This window comes from Leucopleurus acutus, assembly GCF_964270905.1.
Source record: "Leucopleurus acutus genome assembly, chromosome: Y".
Classification (NCBI taxonomy): Eukaryota; Metazoa; Chordata; class Mammalia; order Artiodactyla; family Delphinidae; genus Leucopleurus; species Leucopleurus acutus.
In genome coordinates, this window is record NC_139164.1 from 6,834,818 (window position 1) to 6,857,025 (window position 22,208).

The window sequence follows — 22,208 nt, forward strand, 5'->3', positions numbered from 1 at the left end:
CTGCTCTACAGTGCACAGGGCAGCCCATCCCAGAGATTTCTGTGCTCCCCAAAGTCCGGAGTACTGAGAGTGACGAACCCGACTCACTGCTACTGTCCCTACTTTATTTTGTGTTTTAATCTGAACGGTTTTGTGGCTGTGGAAATTTAAGATGGCGAGCATTTGACTACAAGACTGAGTTCCTGCGTTTGCCAACATGGCATGAGACTCATTGAACTCTCAGCAGATACTTGGGTTCACGATGCTTTAAGTATTTTTCTTTTAAAACTTTTGTTGTTGTTGTCATTCATTTAAATTGAAGCATCAAAATACGCTTTAACACCAGGATTTTTGAGACGCAGGCAGGCTGCCTCAAAGGGCAAGGCATCGCCCGCCTTAACATCTACGGAGAAAACCGCAGGGTTTATTTTTCAGAACTCTGGAGGTCACCTTATATGACGACTCCACCTACTGCAGAAAAGGGAATCATCAGGGCTCAAATAAATCCTGCGTTATGTGGGTGAAAATCACAGCGTCTTAGAGGTTTCATAACCAGCCTGTACGTATTGCTGAAATTTGTCTGAGGGCCTGGTGCACATTGTAAAGAATCCGATTGCAGCCTCTCAGTCTTAGAGATAATTAAAATCTGTACGTTAATTTACAGATTAATCGGAAGCATTAGCTTACAAGGCCCAAGTCATTAGAAAAAGAAGACAGACTACTCTTATGAGGAAGCAGCGGCTGTCTGTGTCTCCCAAGGCACTTTGCTTTGAAGTCTTGGGTACCTGAACTGGCATTTCACTGTGTAGGGGAGAAGACTAAAACGATAACTGTGCTATTGGTCTTACATGCATCGTCTGGCTCCGTGATGCAGACTTTCTTAGCAGGGGTTTGCTGTTACTGGGTGGGACATTTTTTAGGAAGGCTTCCTTCTGGGTCTGCCTCCTGATCAGGCAGAGAAGTGGAGGGTGGGGAGGGTTGGCGGCTCAGAGGGTTTGCGAGAGGACCCGGGGGCCCGCTCTGGAGATGCGCACGTGGTCTTGGCGGTAACTCCAGGACGGGACGCCTCTCTTGTCACGTCAGCATCCTTCATGGCTCTGCACACAGGGTTGGGATGCAAGGCCCCAGCCAGCCGTTAATTAACCCAGAAGGGCAGCCAGGCACAGAAAGGACCCTCTCTGAATGCCTCACGCAGGGGATGTTTTGGATTTTGTGAAGCGCCGCATTATTTTCGTAACCCGAGAAGGCTCCCTTCTCTCTGCTCTCTCGACCCTGCAGCTCTATTTCCTACTCAGCTGGGTTGCTCTCATAGTGATGATTTCTGAAGACGCTGCCAGCTTTTAATGACATTTTAATGACTATGAAAACAGTTCACGTTCATAGGAGAGAATTTGGAAGCTACAGAAAGGCACGCACGCACACACAGATAAAATTCCAGCGTGATCGCACCCTGGAGAGATGGGTGTATTTAATTATCTTTTTTATATTTTAGAGGGTATCTTTTGTGTGCGTGTACAAAATGAAATTTAGCGACATGCACGTTCCATCCAGAAACCTATTTTTTTCATGTATCGCCGTATCATGGACATTTTCTCCCATGGTGAAAATCCTTTTGAGGACTGCATCTTACGACACTAGTTCATTCTTATATTTAAATGGCAATTCCACTGCTAGGCCTGTGAACTCTGATAATAAAATGATAGTCCTTTGATTATATTTATACTTTCGGACCATTTGGCTCCCAAGTAAGTAAATATAACTGTAAAATGAGTGAAAGATCTTACCTTTGGGGGGATTTTTCTTTTCTTACCGTAAAATAATAGACATGCTCATTGGTGAATGAAGATATGTCTATTAAAAAAAAACAAACCACTGTTCACATTTTCCTGTTCCCCGCCCTATCTTTTCTATGTATATAGTCTCCTGTAATCGGGGTCCGACTGTAAGTGCCTTAATTTATCGAATCGCACTCATGCTGTCGTCGGACAACAAAACAGCTTTCGGTCCTTCCGGTGGCTACGTATCGGCTTCGTTAGTTATGCCGGAAGAACAGGTATATGCAGCGTATAAAACAAGCCCGCTTCATCTCCACAATAAGCTGGGTCCCCGTCAAGATTGTACAGAAGGACTTATATGTAAATGCTGGTGCGTAAATTAAAACTCTTCCTCTTAAACTGACCACTGGGAAACTCAGTTTCCGTTTGAAGAGAGAAAAACATTATGGATAAAGTGAGCGGGGAGGTAAGACCCAGTGCGCTCCCGTCAGCAGAGAATTTGTGAAATGCGGAGAGAAGGAGAGTGCCTTGTTACGATGAGGTCATTTCCAGCAGATTTTCCAGCTGCTCTGGCTCTCGGTCCTCAGTCTGCATGGAATCGAGTCCCAAGGCACCCTGGGCCTCGTCCAGAAGGTTACTTTAAGAGATGGATTCTTCCAGCGTGAAAGCCAGCAGACTAATAGCGGAGACAAGACGTGAGACAAAGTTTCTTCCGTCCCTGCTTTAAAGGATTGTAAGAGAACATTTCATAATGGGACAGATTGTTAAAAGAGAAACTTCTGCCACCAGTGATACCAGCCGAGCACCGCGGCCCCCGCCCTGTAATCGCTGTGCGCTTACTTCGCCGTTTCCGAACCAGCCTCCCCTCCTGTTGGCAGGGAACGCGCTTGCCCTCTCTGTCTTCCTCTAGCAGAGCCAGCTCTCAAGGAGCTCTCCTGTGATTATAGCCTTTAAGATAATTAAAGAGCAGTGAAGATTTTGTTGTTTGGGGGCAGTGCTCTCCCTTCCCAGAGCACGAGAGCATATTAAATACTGTAAGTGCATACTCAGTACAACGAAACCCTCAGACACCATTTCTCCTGCAACTGAATTACTTTGTGAACTGGACTGTGAGTCTAGAAGTTTTTGCCACCTTGAAATTAAATCATGAAAAGGAGAAATACTATAAATAATAATGATAAATAATCTTCCCTTTAGCTTCCTGATGGATTTAAGCCCGAATTATTACTTATGTTGGAATACTCATCTTTAGTGGGGCAACTCCAGGGATGTCATCCGTCCGCACTAATTTTCCTCCTTCTGTAAGCAGAACAGTGAGGGAATTGTGTAGCTTTACCTCGTGGTGAGGGCGGTCATTTCTTTTTTGCACACTCACAACGCCAAAGACCTCAAATCAACCTGACTGGAGGTGCCTCGAATCAAAACCGGGTCAGGCAAGAGAATAAACACAATTGCAGTAATTAAGAACCCTTTTTAATTTTTTTCCTTCTTTTGGAGGCCGAGGACGATCTGCCGGTGCTGAAAAAGCTCTCCTTTATTCTAGAGCTGGGGAGGTTGGAAGGCATCCACGGGAGTCGTCAGGACTTGAGCTGGCCACGGCCGCCGCTCCGGAAGCCGGCGAGGTGCTGCAGTGAGACCCGGCGCTCCGGGTCTCCGTGGTGGGAGTGCCGGGCCGGGTGTGGAGGACGGCGAGGTGCTGCAGTGAGACCCGGCCCTCCGGGTCTCCATGGTGGAAGTGCCGGGCCGGGAGTGGAGGGAGGTGCTTTCTCGGACGGGCTCTCGACCTGCCGCTGGCCTGCTGATGCGTCACCCACTGCCAGCTCTGAATCACTTTGGCAAGGGTGCTGTGTTCCTCGGGCCCTTTCAGGGGGCTCTTTGCTTTGGGGATGCTCGCAGGTAGCCGAGTGGGAGTAATAGCCGTCCTACGTCTCTCCTGTGCCCGGGGCCCTGACCTGGGAGTTCGTATAAAAGCTGTGCGTCCTCACCACCTCTGCCGGCTGTAACGGCTCTCGTCATCCTCCGTTTGGAGAAGGGAGAACTGAGCCACGTGACTCGCCCTGCAGTCCACAGCTAGAAAGGGATGGAGGTATGATTAGGAATCGGGCCACCTGGCTCTGAGCCACGAGGCCCCCGAGTCCTCCGTTTTGTGCTCTCCTCTGTGGCTCTCAGGACGTTAGTTCCCTTACCTCTAGCCAGTCCGCGGACACCGGAACCATCACCCTGGTGTACCCCAGCTTTATTGCAGCCAGTACAGGCATTTCGAGCTCCACATCACGTGCCCACAAAAACCATCCTTGGAAGAAAGGACACAGGCCAACTTCTCCCCCACCTCACAGCCCACAGTGACGGCACAGAGGGCCATCTTCCCGCCCTGGGTCCCAGGGAGCACTTGGTACGTCCTTGAAGGTTACCCCCACCCCCACACACAGCTCCTTCCTTTCCTTCCTTTTTCATACTTCTCTGCCAGATCTTGTGTCCGTCAGTCGAGGATTCACCTTCTCCCTCTCCCAGACCTTCCTCCCTCTCCCAGACCTTCCTCCCTCTTCCCTGACCTTCCTCCCTCTTCCCTGACCTAGCCTTCCCTGGAACCCTGCTGCCGTCCCTCTTAGTACCTTGTGGTATAGGCGCGGGGCTTTAACTACAGGGGCTTTTGGTTATTTGCATAGACATCTTACTAACAGCTTCAAGGAAGCGGTGTGTGTGTGTGTGTCTGTGTGTGTCTGTGTGTGTGTGTGTGTGTGTGCGCCTGCATCTGAATTTGTTTCATCCCTGCCATTGCCGTCACCATGCCTTGAATATCGTAGGCGCTCGGTAATTTTTTCTGTCATCGCTTTGTACCTCATTTATCTCAAGTGCGGGAAAAGCAGGGTGAAGCATTTGCCTGTTTCCATTTGCAGCGGGGTTACAGTAAACACGAGACTGGGGTCCACGTGCTCGTCTCCCGTGAGGAGTGGCGGCTTCTCACTGTGGGGTCTTCTCGTCACAGAGCGTTTCTTTCTGAAGAGGTGTTTGTAGGAAGTAATGTCCGGCCCTCATGGTGATTGAAGAAAGTCCATGGCGAGCGTCAGGGCTGTGCTACTATTTGCAGTTGCAGAGTGCTTCAGAACTGACAGAAACCACCTTCCCACCTGCAAGATGGAACGTTGGCTCTCATTTCAGACTCACAGAGGCAGAAAGGAGGCAGAAGAGTGGTTCCCGGGGCCTGGGGGAGGGGGGAACAAGGAGGTGGTGTTCACTGGGGACAGAGGTCATTGGCGGTGGTGAAGAAGTTGTGGAGGTAGGTGGGGGGTGGCTGCACAGGAATAGGAATGTCCTTAATGCCTCCACCGGGTTGTGCACTTCAGAATGGTCACGGTGGTAAATTAAACGTTGTGTCTATTTTAACACAATTGAAAAAACAAAACAAAACACCAGACCTGGGAATTGAGCCACTGACGTAAATTTCACCTGTCTGTGTCTGGGGTAGAGAAGCCCGCGCCCGTCCCCGGAACTTTGAATAGCACTGTAATACCAGCACGTTTATTTATTATACATGAAATTATACAGAAAATCCCTGATTTTAAAAAATCCATGATTTTATTCTAACATCTGTCTCTGGAAATCGAGCTCTTGTCTTGGAGAAAAGAGGATAGGTAACTTTTTTTCCCAACCTTATGTAGATCTTGACGAAATTTGTCTAAAGCAATAGCTTTTGCCAAGTGAAGATCAGCCGTTTTACTTATTTGAGTCAAAGTAGTGATGTTGACGCAGTAAAATGACAGCAGCCACCTTCAAGCGCTTTGCTCAGAGGCGCCGCAGTTAGACACCAGTTAATCGTTGGTTTCTCTTGATTTTGCTGTAATCAAACCCGAAGCATTGGCGTGGATTGCATGTTGGTGTGGTTTATGGTCGGTTTAAAGAATGTTCTCCGGTGTGTATTGAATAGTCTCACAATATATATGCACATTTCAGTTCACTGGTCACTGTAAATCCTTTTTTTGGAACTAGTTAGGTTTTAGAAGAAATAGTCATTTAAGAAATTTAAGCCATTTAATTTAAGAAGGTGTTTTATTGGTGGGGGAGACTTTGATCCAATTATTAGATCAGTTTTTTTGTTGTTTTGTTTGTTTGTTTTTTGCGGTACGCGGGGCCTCTCACTGTTGTGGCCTCTCCCGTTGCGGAGCACAGGCTCCGGACGCGCAGGCTCAGCGGCCATGGCTCACGGGCCCAGCCGCTCCGCGGCATGTGGGATCTTCCCGGACCGCGGCACGAACCCGTGTCCCCTGCATCGGCAGGCGGACTCTAAACCACTGCGCCACCAGGGAAGCCCTAGATCAGTTTTTTTAAATTAATACATGTATAGGCATACCTCATATGTGTACATACGTGTACCTCGTGTACAGTCGTACCTCATAAATGCCACATGTTGTACTTCGGAGACATCGCGTTTTTTACAGATTGAAGGTTGATGCCAGCCCTGCAGCGAGCAAGTCAGCTGGCGCCGTTTTTCCAACAGCATTTGCTACTTTGTGTCTCTGTGTCACGTTAGGGTAGTTCTTGCACCATTTCAGACTTTTCATTATTATTATATCTGTTACGGTGATTTGTGATCAGTGATTTTTTTTGTTTGTTTTTTGCGGTACGCGGGCCTCTCACTGCTGTGGCCTCTCCCCGTTGCGGACCACAGGCTCCAGACGCACAGGCTCAGTGGCCATGGCTCACAGGCCCAGCCGCTCCTCGGCATGTGGGATCTTCCCGGACCGGGGCACGAACCCGTGTCCCCTGCACCGGCAGGCGGACTCCCAACCACTGCGCCACCAGGGAAGCCCGTGATCAGTGATTTTTGATGTTAGTGCAAAAAGATTACAGCTCACTGAAGGCTCAGATTTTGGTTAGCATTTTTTAGCAATAAATTTTTTAATTAGGGTATATAGCTTTTTTTAGACACAATACTGTTGCACACTTAATAGACTACAGTATAGTGTAAACCTCTTACATGCACTGGGGAATCAGAAAAAAATCCTGTGACTCACTTTATTGCTGTGGTCTGGAACTGAACCTCAATACCTCCAGGTGTGCCTATGTTGAGGTGGACCAGTCAGTAGAAACACATGACACTCTTGTGGACCAAATGGTATGACATCCCTGGTTCTATCGCAGGCCGGGGATGGTTTTTGTTTTCTTTCCTCTGCTGTTTACAAATCAAAAATCCTTTAAGAAGTTAACACCATATTGGGGAAAACTCTCTGATCTTGGATTCTAACTTAAAATTTCAGAGAGAAGATGAATCTGGGATCAGAAAGTAGAGAGCTAGAGCTTACACAGAAATTTTCTTCGTTGGGAAAAAGGCTAATGCATAAAGAAGAACAGAGGAACGGGCTCCCAGAAGTCGTCCATAATTCCCGTCCCTGGAGGATCTTAAATGCTCTTGCTCCAGAGTCCTGTGCTAACGCTTGTGCAGACACTTCTAATATATATTACAGACACTTGCGGGGTGGGGAACGTGAACCAGGCTGTGGGTGCAGGGGTGTCGTCCGTATGTATCCAAATACTTTCTCCTTAGAAAACGAAGATCTGTATGCTGAAAGACAAAAATCAGCACTTTCCTTATGAAAGTGTGATTTTGTGGAAAGATTTTACATAGACTATTTGAAAAAGCCAAGCCCTTCTGGTGCATTTTAAGGATCCTTTTTAGTAGCGTGGCCGTTTCATTAGGCAATGTCTATGAGCTAGCTCCACGGTGTCTTACAATTTTATAAATGGAATTCATTTCAAACACAAAATGCTTAGTTTTCCTGTATAACAGTTGTTCTCAGCCAGCAGCAGTTTAGCAATTTGTAATATTAGGCAATGTCTGGGGGTGTTTTTGATCATCACAACCGTAGGGGATGGAGGGGAGGTTGTGCTGGCGTCTAGTCTAGTGAGAAGAGGCCAGGGACGCTGCTAAACATCCTACAGTGTGCAGAGCGTTCTCCTAACAGAGAATCGTCTGGCCCCAAGTCAGACTCCCTGAGGCTGAGAGACCCTGTTGGTTAGATTAGATTTCACTGTTTATAAGTACTCAAAATGACAATAAAAGAAAAGAGAGTTAGGGGTGGTGTCTGAGTCCATTCAGGCTGCTATAACACAGTACCATAAACTGGACAGCCTAAACAACAAACATTTATTTCTCACAGTTCTGGAGGCTGGAAGTCCAAGATCAAGACACCAGCAGATTCGGAATCTGGTGAGGGCCAGATAACACCATCTTCCCTTCATGTAAGGTTTACACTATACTGTAGTCTGTTAAGTGTGCAACAGTGTGTTCTTACATGGCAGAAAGAGGGAGAACTCTCTGGGGTCTCTTTTTATAAGGGCACTAACCCATTCATGAGGGCTCCACCCTCATGACCTAATCACATCCCAGTGGCGCCACCATTTACCATTTACCATAGAGAGAACCTGAAACTGAATTCCTCATGAGAACTGAGTCACCATCATTACTGCCACTCAGGATCATCAAAAGTCTCTTTAGAGCTACAGTATTCTGCCATGCACATCTCTGTTATTATTTGTTCTGTCCCTTGAATAATGTTTTATTTCTTCACTTGTATATGCTCTGATTTCATAGCTTTTTATTTAGTCTCAGATATCTTCCTAATGCCATCCTCTGTGTGAGCTCCTCAGAGTTCAAGCAGACGTCTCAGGACAAATGTATATTCTGACCATCAAATTTTCTTTCCAGTGTCTACAGAAGTGCAGAAATACCACCTAATTAAGTGAAGAAGATAAGTATTTTTGCATGACAAAATTCTGGTAACTACAAATTAAAATCTTGTTAAGACGACAAAGTGAGAACTGGAGTGTCCCAAGAGGCCACTGTATTAGTTATCTGCTGCTGCGTAACAAATGACCACAAGTTCAGCAGCTAGAAACAACACGTTTGTTCTCTCACAGTTTCCCAAGGTTGGGAGACCGGGCACGTGCGGGGCTCCTCTGCGCAGGGTCTCGAGAGGCTGCAGCCACGTGGTGGCTGGGCTGCATCCTTATTTAGAGCTGAGAAGGGAAGGGTCTTCTTCCAAGCCCACACTGTTGGCAGAACTCAGTTTTCTTGTGGTTGTAGGACTGAGGCGCACAGCTTCCTAAAGACTGCCCTTGGTTCCCTGGGCGGTTCGTGTGAAGTCCGGCAGGAGCGTCTTTCTCTAGTCCAGTAAGAGTCTTATACAATGTAATGTAACAATTATAGGAGTGACATCCGGTCATCCTTGCCATATAACCTAACCAGGGTGTGGCATCCATCTCCTTTGACATATTCTGTGTGGTAAAAGGGAGTCATAGGTCCTGCCCACACTGGAAGGGAGGGGATTATATCAGGTGGGACTCATTGGGGGGCCATCGTGGGGTGTGTCCATTATGACAACCTTTAATTCAAATCCTCCCAACTTGAAATGTGCGTTTTGTCCTTTTATCTTGTTCTAAACCAATGGAAATTTAATTGTAATTCAATAATGAAAGATTTGCCACCATAAAGCTGCCTGAAAACATATGGCGTGGACTCTGAAGACAGTTCCCAAACAGCCTGAACTGTTCAGTATTGACGACATAACTGAAGGAAGCTGCGGCCCTTCTTGGCCACTGCCGTTTGGAGTGAGTGCTCTTGCACACGTGTGAATTCTGCTCTGTCTGTGGGTGAAAGAGTTCTATTTGAGTGACTTCGGTCCTCTTTGGGCCAGGGTGCTCGTAGGTCTGACTTAGGATTGTGAAGAAAATAAGGCTCTTTCTTCTCGTCTGCCTCAGACACAGAGGCTTCCGAAGTTCTCATCATCCCCTCACTCCTCCCCCAGGTTTCTACGTGCCTTCCAGTCCTGCGGTCTCGGCCACACTGATGCAACCAGTTCTGTGGCAAAACACAAACGATGTAGGTTCTCTCTGTGTCCATGGGCTGGCTTCCTGACACCTGGCCTCTGTGTAGAAGTCATGTCAGGGTGACACATACGCTGACTTAGCTCCGCACTGATGTGTGTCTGCCTTCTCAGGGCCATGTGCACCCTGTAGGTTCAGTGACGGTCAAGTTCATCACTGAACTTTTATCAGTGGGAGGTGTTATGATTAATCGCTGCTTCAGAGCCACAGGTGTTTTCCAGACCATATAGTCGCCCTGCCTGGGGGTGTCGACGTGCCTGCTGGCCTACCCGGTCGTCTTCCCCATCTGTCTAGGGAAGGGCGGCATCGAAGGCAGCCGCGTCTGTCCTACTGCGCATCGGGATTCCATTCAAGCTCGCTGTCGACTGCGTTGTGATCATAACGCACACTTTAGTGAATAAAAAAATCAGTGTTTCGGAGCTTCCCTGGTGGCGCAGTGGTTGAGAGTCCGCCTGCCGATGCAGGGGACGCGGGTTCGTGCCCGGGTCCGGGAAGATCCCACATGCCGCGGAGCGGCTGAGCCCGTGAGCCGTGGCCGCTGAGCCTGCACGTCCGGAGCCTGTGCTCCGCAACGAGAGAGGCCACAGCAGTGAGAGGCCCGTGTACAGCAAAAAAAAAAAAAAAAAAATCAGTGTTTGTTCTCATTTTCTGTGGTCCCTGAGCTTGTCTCCATTAGTGGTTTATATATGAGTCCATCCCAGAATTTATAAAATACACCAACTCATCTTTTTTGGGAAAACTTTCACCTGTATGAATGTGTCTATATATACATGCACACACACACACACAAATATAAAATCTTTATGTAATCACTAAATACAACACGGATCAGGCATTAATTACCATCACATGGACAACATCCTGAGTATTGTATTTTTTAATCATCTCAGAAAGAATGCAGTAAAAAAAAAAAAAAAACTACAAGCAGTGCTTCAAAACTCTCTTCCACTTTCTCCTCTCAGCGTTCTCACAGAAGGTGGCCCCCGCTTCGTAAAGACCTCATCGCCGCGAGGTGAGGCTAAGATGAGCATAACCAGTGACGAGGTGAACTTTCTGGTGTATCGCTATCTCCAGGAGTCAGGTAAGACGGAGGCTTCCTGTCCGTAGGAAATCATCTTCCACATGCCAAGTGCAAGGCGAGCAACCATGCACTGGTCGAACACTCAGGCTATAGAAAAAGAAGAGCTCAGAACACTCTTGTTCAGAGGATTACAGGAGGGAGGAGAAGGTTCTGGGGCCGTCCCATTCCAGGGGCGGGATGAGGCAGTATGTTCTTTCCCCTGACGTTTCTGTTCACGTGAAATCAGATTGGAATTAAGATCAAGAGCAGTTGTGATAGATACGGTGAGGGGCGGGGGTGATTTGGGGTTCCTGGCCCCCAGCACAGGGAGGGCATTTATGGGCTGGTGTGTACATATGGTGTGTATATATGGGGGTGGGGTGATTTGGGGTTCCTGGCCCCCAGCACAGGGAGGGCATTTGTGGGCTGGTGTGTACATATGGTGTGTATATATGGGGGTGGGGTGATTTGGGGTTCCTGGCCCCCAGCAGAGGGAGGGCATTAGTGGGCTGGTGTGTACACATATGGTGTGTATATATGGGGGCGGGGTGATTTGGGGTCTTGGCGCCCAGCACAGGGAGGGCATTTATGGGCTGGTGTGTACATATGGTGTGTATATATGGGGCGGGGGTGATTTGGGGTTCCTGGCCCCCAGCACAGGGAGGGCATTAGTGGGCTGGTGTGTACATATGGTGTGTATATATGGGGGTGGGGTGATTTGGGGTCTTGGTCCCCAGCACAGGGAGGGCATTTGTGGGCTGGTGTGTACATATGGTGTGTATATATGGGGGTGGGGTGATTTGGGGTCTTGGCCCCCAGCACAGGGAGGGCATTAATGGGCTGGTGTGTACATATGGTGTGTATATGTGGGGGTGGGGTGATTTGGGGTTCCTGGCCCCCAGCACAGGGAGGGCATTTATGGGCTGGTGTGTACATATGGTGTGTTTATATGGGGGTGGGGTGATTTGGTGGGGTGGCTTGAACAGAAATATATCGTCTCAGTGTTCTGCGGGATAGCGGTCTCAAAGCCAGGTGTCAGCTGGCGTGGCTCCTTCTGAGGGCTGTGGTGGCGTCTGTCCCAGCCTCTCTCCCAGCTTCTGGTGCTTTCCCGGCTGTCTTTGGCTCTCCTTGGCCTGTAGGTGCATCCTCCCCTGATACATACCTGCACCTTCATGTGGCGTTCTCCCTCTGCATGTACCTCTCTGTCTAAACTTGTCAGGTTGCTCCTTTTGTAAAGACACAGTCGTATTGGATTAGGGGCTCATGGTGTTCCAGTACGACCTCATCTTAACTAATTACATCTGCAGTAAGCCTTTTTCCAAATAACGTCACATTCTGAGGAGTACTGGGGGGTAGGACTTCAACATATGAATTTGAGGGGACAGTTCAACCTATAACAGTTTGCTCTGCACACATTTAAGCTTTATACACTTGGTGTCATGTTTTATATATTCTGCAACTTGATTTTTCAAGAAGGAAGCCAATTCCCAGGTCCCACTTGCCAGAAACACACGTGCTAGGACTCAGGGTGAACCAACTGTGGGCCCCTGGGACGGGCTCTTTCAGGGTCAGCCCAGAAGGGTGCGATGGGCAGGCCTTGAAGGCAAACCAAATGGCTCGATTCTTATTCTTGAACACATTAGTTACCCATTGGAAAAATGGTTATCCTGGGGCTTCCCTGGTGGCGCAGTGGTTAAGAATCCGCCTGCCAGTGCAGGGGACATGAGTTTGAGCCCTGGTCCAGGAAGATCCGACATGCTGCGGAGCAACTGAGCACGTGCACCACAACTATTGAGCCTGCGCTCTAGAGCCACGAGCCACAACTACTGAGCCTGCGTGCTGCAACTACTGAAGCCCACAGCGCCTAGAGCCGGTGCTCTGCAACAAGAGAAGCCACCGCAGTGAGAAGCCCGTGCACCACGAGGAAGAGTCGCCCCCATTCTCCGCAACTAGAGAAAAGCCTGCGCAGAGCAACAAAGACCCAAATGCAGCCGAAAAATTAAATTAAAAAATGAGAAAAAAAAAAAAGGTTATTCTGGGCAAAAGGGATGAAATACATCGGGCATGTAGCATGTTATAAATAAACCTCTCCCCACCAAGCCTGGATCTCTCTTTCTGCTAGCGACCCCAGCTAGAATTAGTCGTGGCAAGTACACGTTCTTTCTACATCTACACTCGAACATTTGGATTAGCTTTTGCCAGAGCATAGTATAAAAAATGGATAAGCAAAACAAAATAGGCACTGCCTCCCCCTGTAAACCAGGGAAATCACCACCACTGCTCTGGTACCTTAACCTCAGAACTTAACCAGGGAATCTCAGCTGCAGTACCAGTGCTCCCCTAGCACTGATCTGATAGATTCCCAGAAAGGATTGCAAGTGAAAATTCCATGTACCACACCCTGTCTCCCTGTAGATTTCCAGCATTGCATTTAGGATTCTTTCCTTTTAGAAACACCTCCTCCCAAAGATAGGATGAAGCTGAAAGCACAGTCAAAACGTGTAAACCAATGACAGGCTACAATTCCCGCCCCTCTGTCTGTGCACATCAGGGTGAATAACGGGTGTGAAAGAAAGCTTTCGTGTAACCCAGAGAAAGGTTTCTCCCGGAGGTTGGTTTGTAGGGCCCTGGGGCAAGAGCGTTGCTGACCTCTGAGTAAACACAGAAATCTCCATTCCTCCCCCAGAAAGGCGAAACTTCCTTTTTTGGTGTCTGTTTACATTTGTCTCACATTTGTTGATAAAGTTTCTGTAACCAGGCAACTGAGAGGGAGACTTGGGAGACAGCAATGTATAGAATTTCATCAACGCTGATTGCATGTAACGTCTGCTGAACTGCTGTCCTAATTTGTCAGACTCCCTAGAGTAAGTCCCATAGGTTGAGTGAGGAGTTAAGAGATGACTCTGTGTTCCTCTAACGACTGACTCGAGTACCCCACGAGGACATGCCCCAAAGAAGAAATGCCTAAGGTGTAAGTGTTCATTTGGGGGTTGTTGTACATGTTTATCTCAAATCTCAAGATTTGGTTAAGCATGTCTTTACTGAGCACCCACCAAGTGCCAAGAGCACCTTCTCCTTGGCCTGTCAATGTCTCCTTTCTAATTAAAAAAAAAAAAGAAAAAGAAAGAAAGAAAAAGGTCTCTTGATTAAGTATCTGTGCTCTCTCTCCTTTGCCACCATCAAATTCATTAAAGCTAACTAAGTCCTGTATTGTGACAGGTGATTCATTCCTCAACCCCTCCCAGCGTGGCTTCTCTACTAGAGGTTGAAAGTTCTCTGCTGTGGCGTCTTCAGTAATCTTCATCCTCAGGTTGTGTGTAGAAGAAAGTGGGTGTGGAGGAGGACGGAGATGGTAGGTGGTGAGGACCCCGCGGTGAGGCAGACCCCTGATTCTCTGGTAGATGTGCTCATCACCTCACAACCAGGAATAGACTCGGAGTTCCACCCCCCCCCACCCCCCCGCCCCGAGGGACAAGTTCCCTGCAACCACGGGCACTCCTGGTCCTGCGGCCTGAGCCGATGCAGAGAGTCCTGCACTAAACGTATCACATATCAGGTAGGATGCTTTCGGCTGCAAGTAAGATAACCGACAGAACATTCATCCCCCCAGATAGCAGGAAGGCAGGGTATTGAAATGATACTTTCCTGAAAGTGTTGTGGGAATCCACATCTCATCTCTGCAAACTCAGGAAAGCATCTTGAACATGGACTTGTTTTGTGTTTCTGCCCTCAAGAGGCAGAGTTCGTATCATCTGGGACTCTTCCCTGACCTTCACCCAGCTGTGTATGTATTCCACAGCCTTTTCCTCAAAGGCTTCTTGTCACCGTTCGTTGTCTGAAGCAAGGGCCGTGCCCGTAGAAAGCACTCCCTAAACACTATTGATTTGTGACGTCTCACAGGTACGCTTCATGGCAGCCTGATAAGTGAAGCTGGTTAGTGAGGAAGCAAGGCTTTTCAACTCAGCAGGAGGAGATTTTGACCAGCTCTGGCACCAGAGTGGCTCAGTTGGTTTTTGCATGAGTTACCGGTAGTCCAGTTTTGAGGGCTAGGAGTCCGTTGGCCTCTGCCTTACAGGGATCAGTCGTGGGGTCAGATGTGCTGTCTGGGCGATTTTTAAGAAGCAGATTGTGGCAGAGCGTCTTTGCCACGCAGCCCATAAGTTCCCTTCACGATCCGAGCAAAGGCTCACTGCCCAGCACGCATATAAGCCAGTACTGTGTCACCAGCTTTTGAGAGAAGAAGGAGGTCTTTTGCGAGGTCAACCTGCCAGGACACAAGGGGCAGGACGCACATCTGTCTCCCTGATCCAGGGTTTGGGGCAAAACTCAAAGGGTTGGGGGAGTTTTGAACTTGGAAGCTGACGGGCTAGTCTCCAATCAGCCCGTACAAGCTCCTCGCGCTGCTGGAAGCCACGTTTTCCTTACTGAAGGGTCTCTCGCTTCACGAAGGGCTCTGGTGGCAACGTTTCTATTCTCTGAGTTCCACAGACTGAAGATTTTTGGTTCCAGGGTCATCCTGGAGATGGGTTCTCGTCTTGTGCTGACACAGGGCTGTCTCTGTAAAACAACTCCAGGTTCGATCAATGAACAACCTGTTTAAGGAGGCAAAGCCTCTCTGAGCTGCTCGGTGTTTTCCATGCTCTTTCAGCGTGGATGTGTGTCAGCCTGCCTGGGCTTCTGCGAGCAGCCCCTCCAAACGCTGGGCGAACCGTGAGTTCCTCCCCGCTGCTCTTGGTGAATACAGTAGCGGAGCCCGGCGTCGGTATGAGAAGCGAGGACATCCGATAAGTGAGTCTCTGTAGGCATATTAAATACTTCCTCTGGGGCCTCATCCTCAAATTAAATTATAAAGAAAATTTGTTCTCCCAGATCCAGTGGGGCAGGGACCCAGTGGACGCTGGCGTTGGTGGCAGGCAGCTCTTTACACAACCGGGGGGGTTACCTGCCAGGAGTTGCCAAGGCTCTGGTGAAGGAGCTGAATGAATGGGTTTGGAGATCTGTCACGAACAAGCTCAAGTGTCTTTGTTATGTCGTGTGCACAGGACCAGCTCCATGACGGATGGAGGGAAAGATGGTCTCATATGGAGCTGGGTCAATGTCACCATTAATTCTGGAAAGGAGAGAAGGTCTGGGGGTTTGGGGCCAGATTCTCCGTGACGTTAAACGATGACAAGACCTTTTTCTCATTCATCTCAGTTGGCAGCCTTGGAGAAGACAGACATGACCTTTCCTTGTTAGATGTGGCTGCTTCTCCCCTCCCCACCCTCATCTGTACCATCTTTTCCTTTTTCTTTCTTTCTTTTTATTTTTAATGTAAGGTATAATTTTCATGCCATAAAATTCATCCTTTTTGGAGTACAGATTTGCAGTGTTTGCCAAACGTTTACAGTTGTGTAACCACCAGCACAATCAAGATACGGAACAGCTCCATCACCCCAAAAAGTCCCCTGTGGCCCTTCCCCCCACTGCAGCCCCTGGCAAGCACCTCTCTGCTTCCTGTCCCTGTAGTTTTGCCTCTGCGAGAATGTCTTAGGAGTGGAATCTTCCAGCAGGGAGCCTTGACGGTCTGGCCTCTCTCGGTGCGTTTGACGTTCGTTCACACTGGTGCATACATCAGTAGTTCCTTCTTTATTGCTACATCATATTCCATTTTAGGGATGCAGGGCGGTTAGTCCTTTGTCCTGTGTGAGCACATTTGAGTGGTCCCCAGGTTTTGACGATTACAGCCAAGGCTGCCACAAACGTTTGCGTACAGGCTTTTGTTGTACGTGGGTTTTCACTTCTCTTGTGTTGGTATCTGGGAGTGGGGTTGCTTGGCCGAGTGGCAGGTGTGGGTTTAGTTTATCAGAAGCCACCACATCCTCTTCTGTCTCACTCGGCAGCGAGGCACTTCACAGCCGTCAGTGGTTTTATAGGTTTGATTCGAGTTGTAGAGCTCATTGGTGCCTGGGGCGCAGGACATGTTGGGAAGTAAGTAAAAGGACACTGTCCCCCACAGATATATCTACAGGATACTGATGAAGTTTTACGCTTCCTCTCAGGGTTTAAAATTAGCCTTCGTGAGCCTGTACCAGGGTCACGGTTTCCCCAGATCTGCTGAGTGAGAACGTTCGCCCGTGCACACCGGCTCCTCCTTAAGCAGGCACCTTTCTGCAGGAAACTAGGAAACTCTGCAGCCTGGCCAGCCCTCCAGTGGGTAAGACCGAGCCTGTGGGCAGGACATATGTCCATCTGGGCCGGCTTCCAGGTAGATAGCAGGATTCCGACCGGCAGGGCCCCAGGTAGGGCAGATGCTAAAAGTTTCCATGCGTTGATTTGACTACACACCCAAGGTATTAACGTCATTGAAACTAGGGGAAGTGTTTCTCTACTGTGAGTTTTGTGACTGACATTTGCACACCAGGAAGAACAGACAGAGGCTTAATCAAAACCACTTGACGACTGTGGTGGTAACTATAACAGTGAACAAGGAACACAAGTGAGAAGTTGTTTCCCTAACGTTTTGCCAGGTGCGGGTGTGTTACCAGGCTGCGTGTCCCCAGTGGCTGTTTTTTTTAACATTTTAGACGGTAAGAGGAGCTTATCATTATGATAGATGGTAGAAATTCATTTATCATATATCACAAATCAGCAGGATGGTGAACTTCTTTCTTCATTGTAGAGATTTAAAGACTTCCCAGTAGGATTGAAAACTCCTCATACGCTGGAATTTACTTTCTGATCTGTCATGGTTCGTGGTCGAGAGGCCAGTCTATTACACATATGTTTTGCTTATATTAGCATTGCCGTAGGTGCCTTATTCTGAGAGGAACATCAGTGGTTTTCAAAAGTAAAAGTCTGGGGCTTCCTTGGTGGCGCAGTGGTTGAGAGTCCGCCTGCCAATGCAGGGGACGCAGGTTCGTGCCCCGGTCTGGGAGGATCCCACATGCCGCGGAGCGGCTGGGCCCGTGAACCATGGCCGCTGAGCCTGTGCGTCCGGAGCCTGTGCTCTGCAACGGGAGAGGCCACAACAGTGAGAGGCCCGCGTACCGCAAAAAAAAAAAAAAAAAAAAAAAAAAGTAAAAGTCTGCACCCCAGGCAGCTACCATTTTCCTAAAGAGCCGCGATGCCTGCACTCACATGACTGGCCAGGTGGAGTCAACCATGTCTCCGTTGATTTACATAGTGTACATGGATGTTACATGATGTACAGTTATGTGTTACATATCATCCTTGCACGTAAGGAGGAGCGGGAAATACTGTGTGGCCAGGCTCTAAAGGTTGTAAACGGAACCGAGATGACATTTCTCATTCACTTCATGGAGCTTTTGTTAGGAGAGAAATAACACACATCTGACTGCGAGGGTGAAGAGGTCCCCTCTGAAAAAGCCCCAGGTGACTTGGGGCCTGTGAACGAGTGTGTCTTAATCCAACCATTCTGGATTCAAGAAGGGTTCCTGGGAGTTGCAGTCCAGCAGTAGAGCAGACACTTCTCTGAGGCCATTGACACTCTGAGCAGGGAGCTGTCAGTCATGTCAGAAATCACCGATACCCTTCTGCCGGCCTCTGGTTTAATTATATTGGAATCTCTGCTCAACTCAAGATGGAGCAGTTTGCATTAAGTGTCCTGTCTGTCCCCAGCTGCTCATCTCAGATTTGTGAGCTGCTGTAGTAAGGAGGGGTGATGTCTTGGAGAACCCAATGGAAAAGATGAGCTTCAGCCTTGAGGGGGCAGTAAAATGTTCCTAAAAAAAATCACAGTGAGGGGCTTCCCTGGTGGCGCAGTGGTTGAGAGTCCGCCTGCCAATGCAGGTGACACGGGTTGGTGTCCTGGTCTGGGAAGATCCCACATGCCGCGGAGCGGTACTGGGCCCATGAGCCATGGCCGCTGAGCCTGCGCGTCCAGAGCCTGTGCTCCGCAACGGGAGAGGCCACAGCAGTGAGAGGCCCGCGTACCGCAAAAAAAAAAAAAAATCACAGTGGGGGCTTCCCTGGTGGCACAGTGGTTGGGAATCTGCCTGCCGATTCAGGGGACACGGGTTCGAGCCTTGGTCTGGGAGGATCCCACATGCCGCGGAGCGACTAGGCCCGTGAGCCACGACTGCTGAGCCTGCGCGTCTGGAGCCCGTGAGCCACAACTACTGAGCCTGCGCGTCAGGAGCCCGTGCTCCGCAACGGGAGAGGCCACGACAGTGAGAGGCCCGCGCACCACGATGAAGAGTGGTCCCCACTCACCGCAACTGGAGAAAGCCCTCACACAGAAACGAAGACCCAACACAGCCAAAAAAAAAAAAAAAAAAAAATCACAGTGGAAGCAACCCAGTGTCCATGACGGATGAGAGAGAAGCACAGTGTGGCTCCTCCATTCAGTGGGATGTTACCCGGCCTTACGAAGCAAGGCAACTCGGACCCGTGCTCCCACGGGGATGGACCTTGAGGGCCCTGCACTCAGTGAAGTAAGCCAGGCACAAAAGGCAGATCCTGCGCGCTTCTACTCACACGAGGTCCCTGGAGGAGTCACGTCCACACGGACGGAAAGGTGGGTGCCGGCAGGTGAAGGAGGGAAGGGGGAGTTTGTGTGGGAAGGGGATAGAGTCTCCGCTGGGGAAGATGAACAGGTTCTGGAGATGGACGGTGAGGGTGGTTGCACAACAGTAGGAATGTGTTTCATGCCACTGAGCTGGACACTTCAAATAGGTGAAACGGTGCATTTATGTCATGTATATTTTAACCACAACTTTTAAATAAATCACAGTATTATAGGTAAGTTTTCTGTATAGAGTATTTCAGAGTTTGGAAAATATGTCTCAAAAGGAAGATAAGAAACCACTTAAATTCCACAGTAACATTATTAACACTGAAAGGCTTTTTAATAGAACTATACAGCATTTGGGGTGAGTCCTTGGCACACGTAGCGTCATTTTTGAGCTAGGTTGGTATCCTACAAAAATCTGGTTATTTTTTAAAAATAATGCTGAAAACGGCATGTTTTGCAATAGCAGTGTGCTGGAGATGTCCCAAATGTCTGTGATTGGCTCCACAGATTGTGATATGTCCACATCCCAGAGTCCCACTCAGCAATAAGTGGGAACGAATTATCGATACATGACACAGCCTGGGTGGGTCTCCAAGGAGATGTGCTGGAAACACCAAGCCATCGTCAAAGGCCACAGACTGTGCGGTTCCTTTTGTAGAGCGCTCTGAAAATGGCAAGCCTGCAGAGATGACTGCCGGGCGTCGGGTGGCTGGTCCACCTGCACAGGGCTGCTGTGGGGGAGTTCTTTCGTGCTGATGAAAGAGCTCTGCGTCTTGACCGCAGAGATGATCACACATGGACACATGGGATAATATTTTACACGCTACGTGCATAGGTGATGCGCACGCGCACACGCACAGGTCAGAAATGGCGAAACCTGGAGAAGGTTTGCAGTCAGGTGACCAGTCGGTTGGATGTAACTTCTCGGTTTTGATATTGTCCTAGGGCGAGATAAGATGTCACCACTGGGGGAGGCTGGCTGAAAGGCACACAGGACTCCACTGTTTTCACAACTTCCCGTCAGTCCATGATAATCTTGAAATTATTAAACAAAAAAATTAAACAGGAGTGATAATTTTGCACTTCCATGGTCTGCAGAGCTGTGTGTGTGTGTGAGAGAGAGAGACGTCAGTAATACAACCGAGGCCGAGACATTTTAATTAGAATTTGCAGGTCATTAGCCATTGTGTAGGCCTAGGGTTTTTTTCTGTTGTTGTTGTTGTTGTTTTCGGTACGTGGGCCTCTCACTGTTGTGGCCTCTCCTGCTGCGGAGCACAGGCTCCGGACACGCAGTCTCAGTGTATGTCTCATGGGTCTCATGGCTCACGGGCCCAGCCGCTCCGCAGCATGTGGGATCTTCCCGGACCGGGGCACAAACCCACGTCCCCTGCGTCGGCAGGCGGACTCTCAACCACTGCACCACCAGGGAAGCCCCTAGGCCTAGGTTTTGATGGGGTGTCTGTTTTACTCGGATTCCACTAATAGCTGTATTAACTAAGAAGTGGATAGCCACACTCACCTTCTGGGGCTTTTGGAAACAGAAGAAATAAAGAAAGGTCATCTGAAGGTGATCGGCAGTTGTCATGTGTACATAGCACAAGTTTTTGCTTCCTTGGGAACTCAGCAAACTCAGGTGTGCATCGTATGCCGTGCTCACCTGGCCGTCTCCTCCTGGGTAATTGTCGTGAGAAGCAATTCTGCATTTGATTGGGACCATAGGTACTGGACGGGCTGTATTTTTACGGGGAGGATAAAAGTCTATGCAGTGTTCCCCACCCCTTTTCCAGTGTTGTACGAGGTTGTTAAATATCCCCTCATGGTCTTTAGCTTGAAGAATTCTATTAGGTGGGCAGAGTTGAGGGTCTTAATCTCTGGAGATATTCTGAATGGCCACAGGAGCGTGCATTATCAAAAGACTGTCAGCCTCTCCTGGCAGTCAGGAAAGAGCCAGGGCTTCTCAGCCTCAGCACTGTTGACTTTTGGGGCGGGTTGTTCTTTGCCGGTGCGGCTGTCTGGTATTGTAGGTTGTTAAACCGCACCCCTGGTCTCCACCCACTGGATGACAGCAACGCTTCCCCACCCTCCCGTGTTACAGCCAAAAATGTCTCTGCTTTGCCAGATGTCCCCTGGAGGGCAGAATCATCTCCAGTTGAGAACCGCTGATACACATCCTTGAGCTGTGGGATGTTTCTTCTTCCGGTTAGTTTTTATTGGAAAGTGGAGTTGTGATGGCATTCTCATTTTCTCACTCTTTATCGTCTTCTTGGGCTGCATTTTGATTCCTTCTGCTACAGAGCTCAAGTAGACTTTAACAGTGAGCATAATGCAGTCCCTGTTTTTATTAAATTTTTCCAGGGTATTTTTCCACTCGAGGAAGAGGGAAGTCTGCCAGCACCATTCTCTAGCAGATAATAAAATAATCGGGAGTAGCAGTCTTCAGTCTGGGTTTTGTTTTCGGTTTGGGGGGGTGCTTTGGACTCCCAGTGAGGAGTTTAGATAACCAGGAAAAGGGTGTTCCTCTTAATATTTTTGAATAATTGCATCTCCAGAAATGATTAAGCGGCATTGCCCTCTGTAATCCCAGCAGCTGACACATCATCCGGCAGGCTCCGCCGTGGTTCCTGGGACCGTGGAATGACTTCTTATGCAAGACACGTTTCCCCGGATCTGGGAAGTCATTTTAATGGTTCAACTATCTTAATTTAAACGCAAGTTCAGGGCTTATTGTTCAGCTGAGGCTCTAAAAATATTTTTGACTGCAGGGGCTCTTCTCCATTGCTAATGTTGTCCCTATTTAGAAAGAGAATCTTTGTGAAACGGTAAAGACAGGCATTTCTCTGAGGTAGTGGTAGCCTTTGCTTTAGAAATCATAAAGGAAAACATTAGTTTCATTAAATAATAAATCAGGAAGACCTGAACAGTTTGTCCATATGAGTAGAGGACGAAAGTACCTTTAAAATCATGTGAGGGAGTCCCTGGCGGTCCAGCGGTTAGGATT

General features: G+C 48.7%; 1 protein-coding gene across 2 annotated transcripts in view; it reads left to right on the forward strand.

The window, feature by feature from the left end:
- The window catches only part of LOC309978910 (F-box-like/WD repeat-containing protein TBL1X), a 228,263-nt gene that overhangs the window by 161,121 nt on the left and 44,934 nt on the right, over nucleotides 1–22,208 (forward strand). For both annotated transcript variants that reach the window (XM_082865581.1, XM_082865582.1), the window contains exon 4: nucleotides 10,598–10,716. In XM_082865581.1, the coding sequence (XP_082721707.1) occupies nucleotides 10,659–10,716 (58 nt within the window). In that variant the 5' untranslated portion in view covers nucleotides 10,598–10,658. The remainder of the gene's footprint in view (nucleotides 1–10,597; nucleotides 10,717–22,208) is intronic.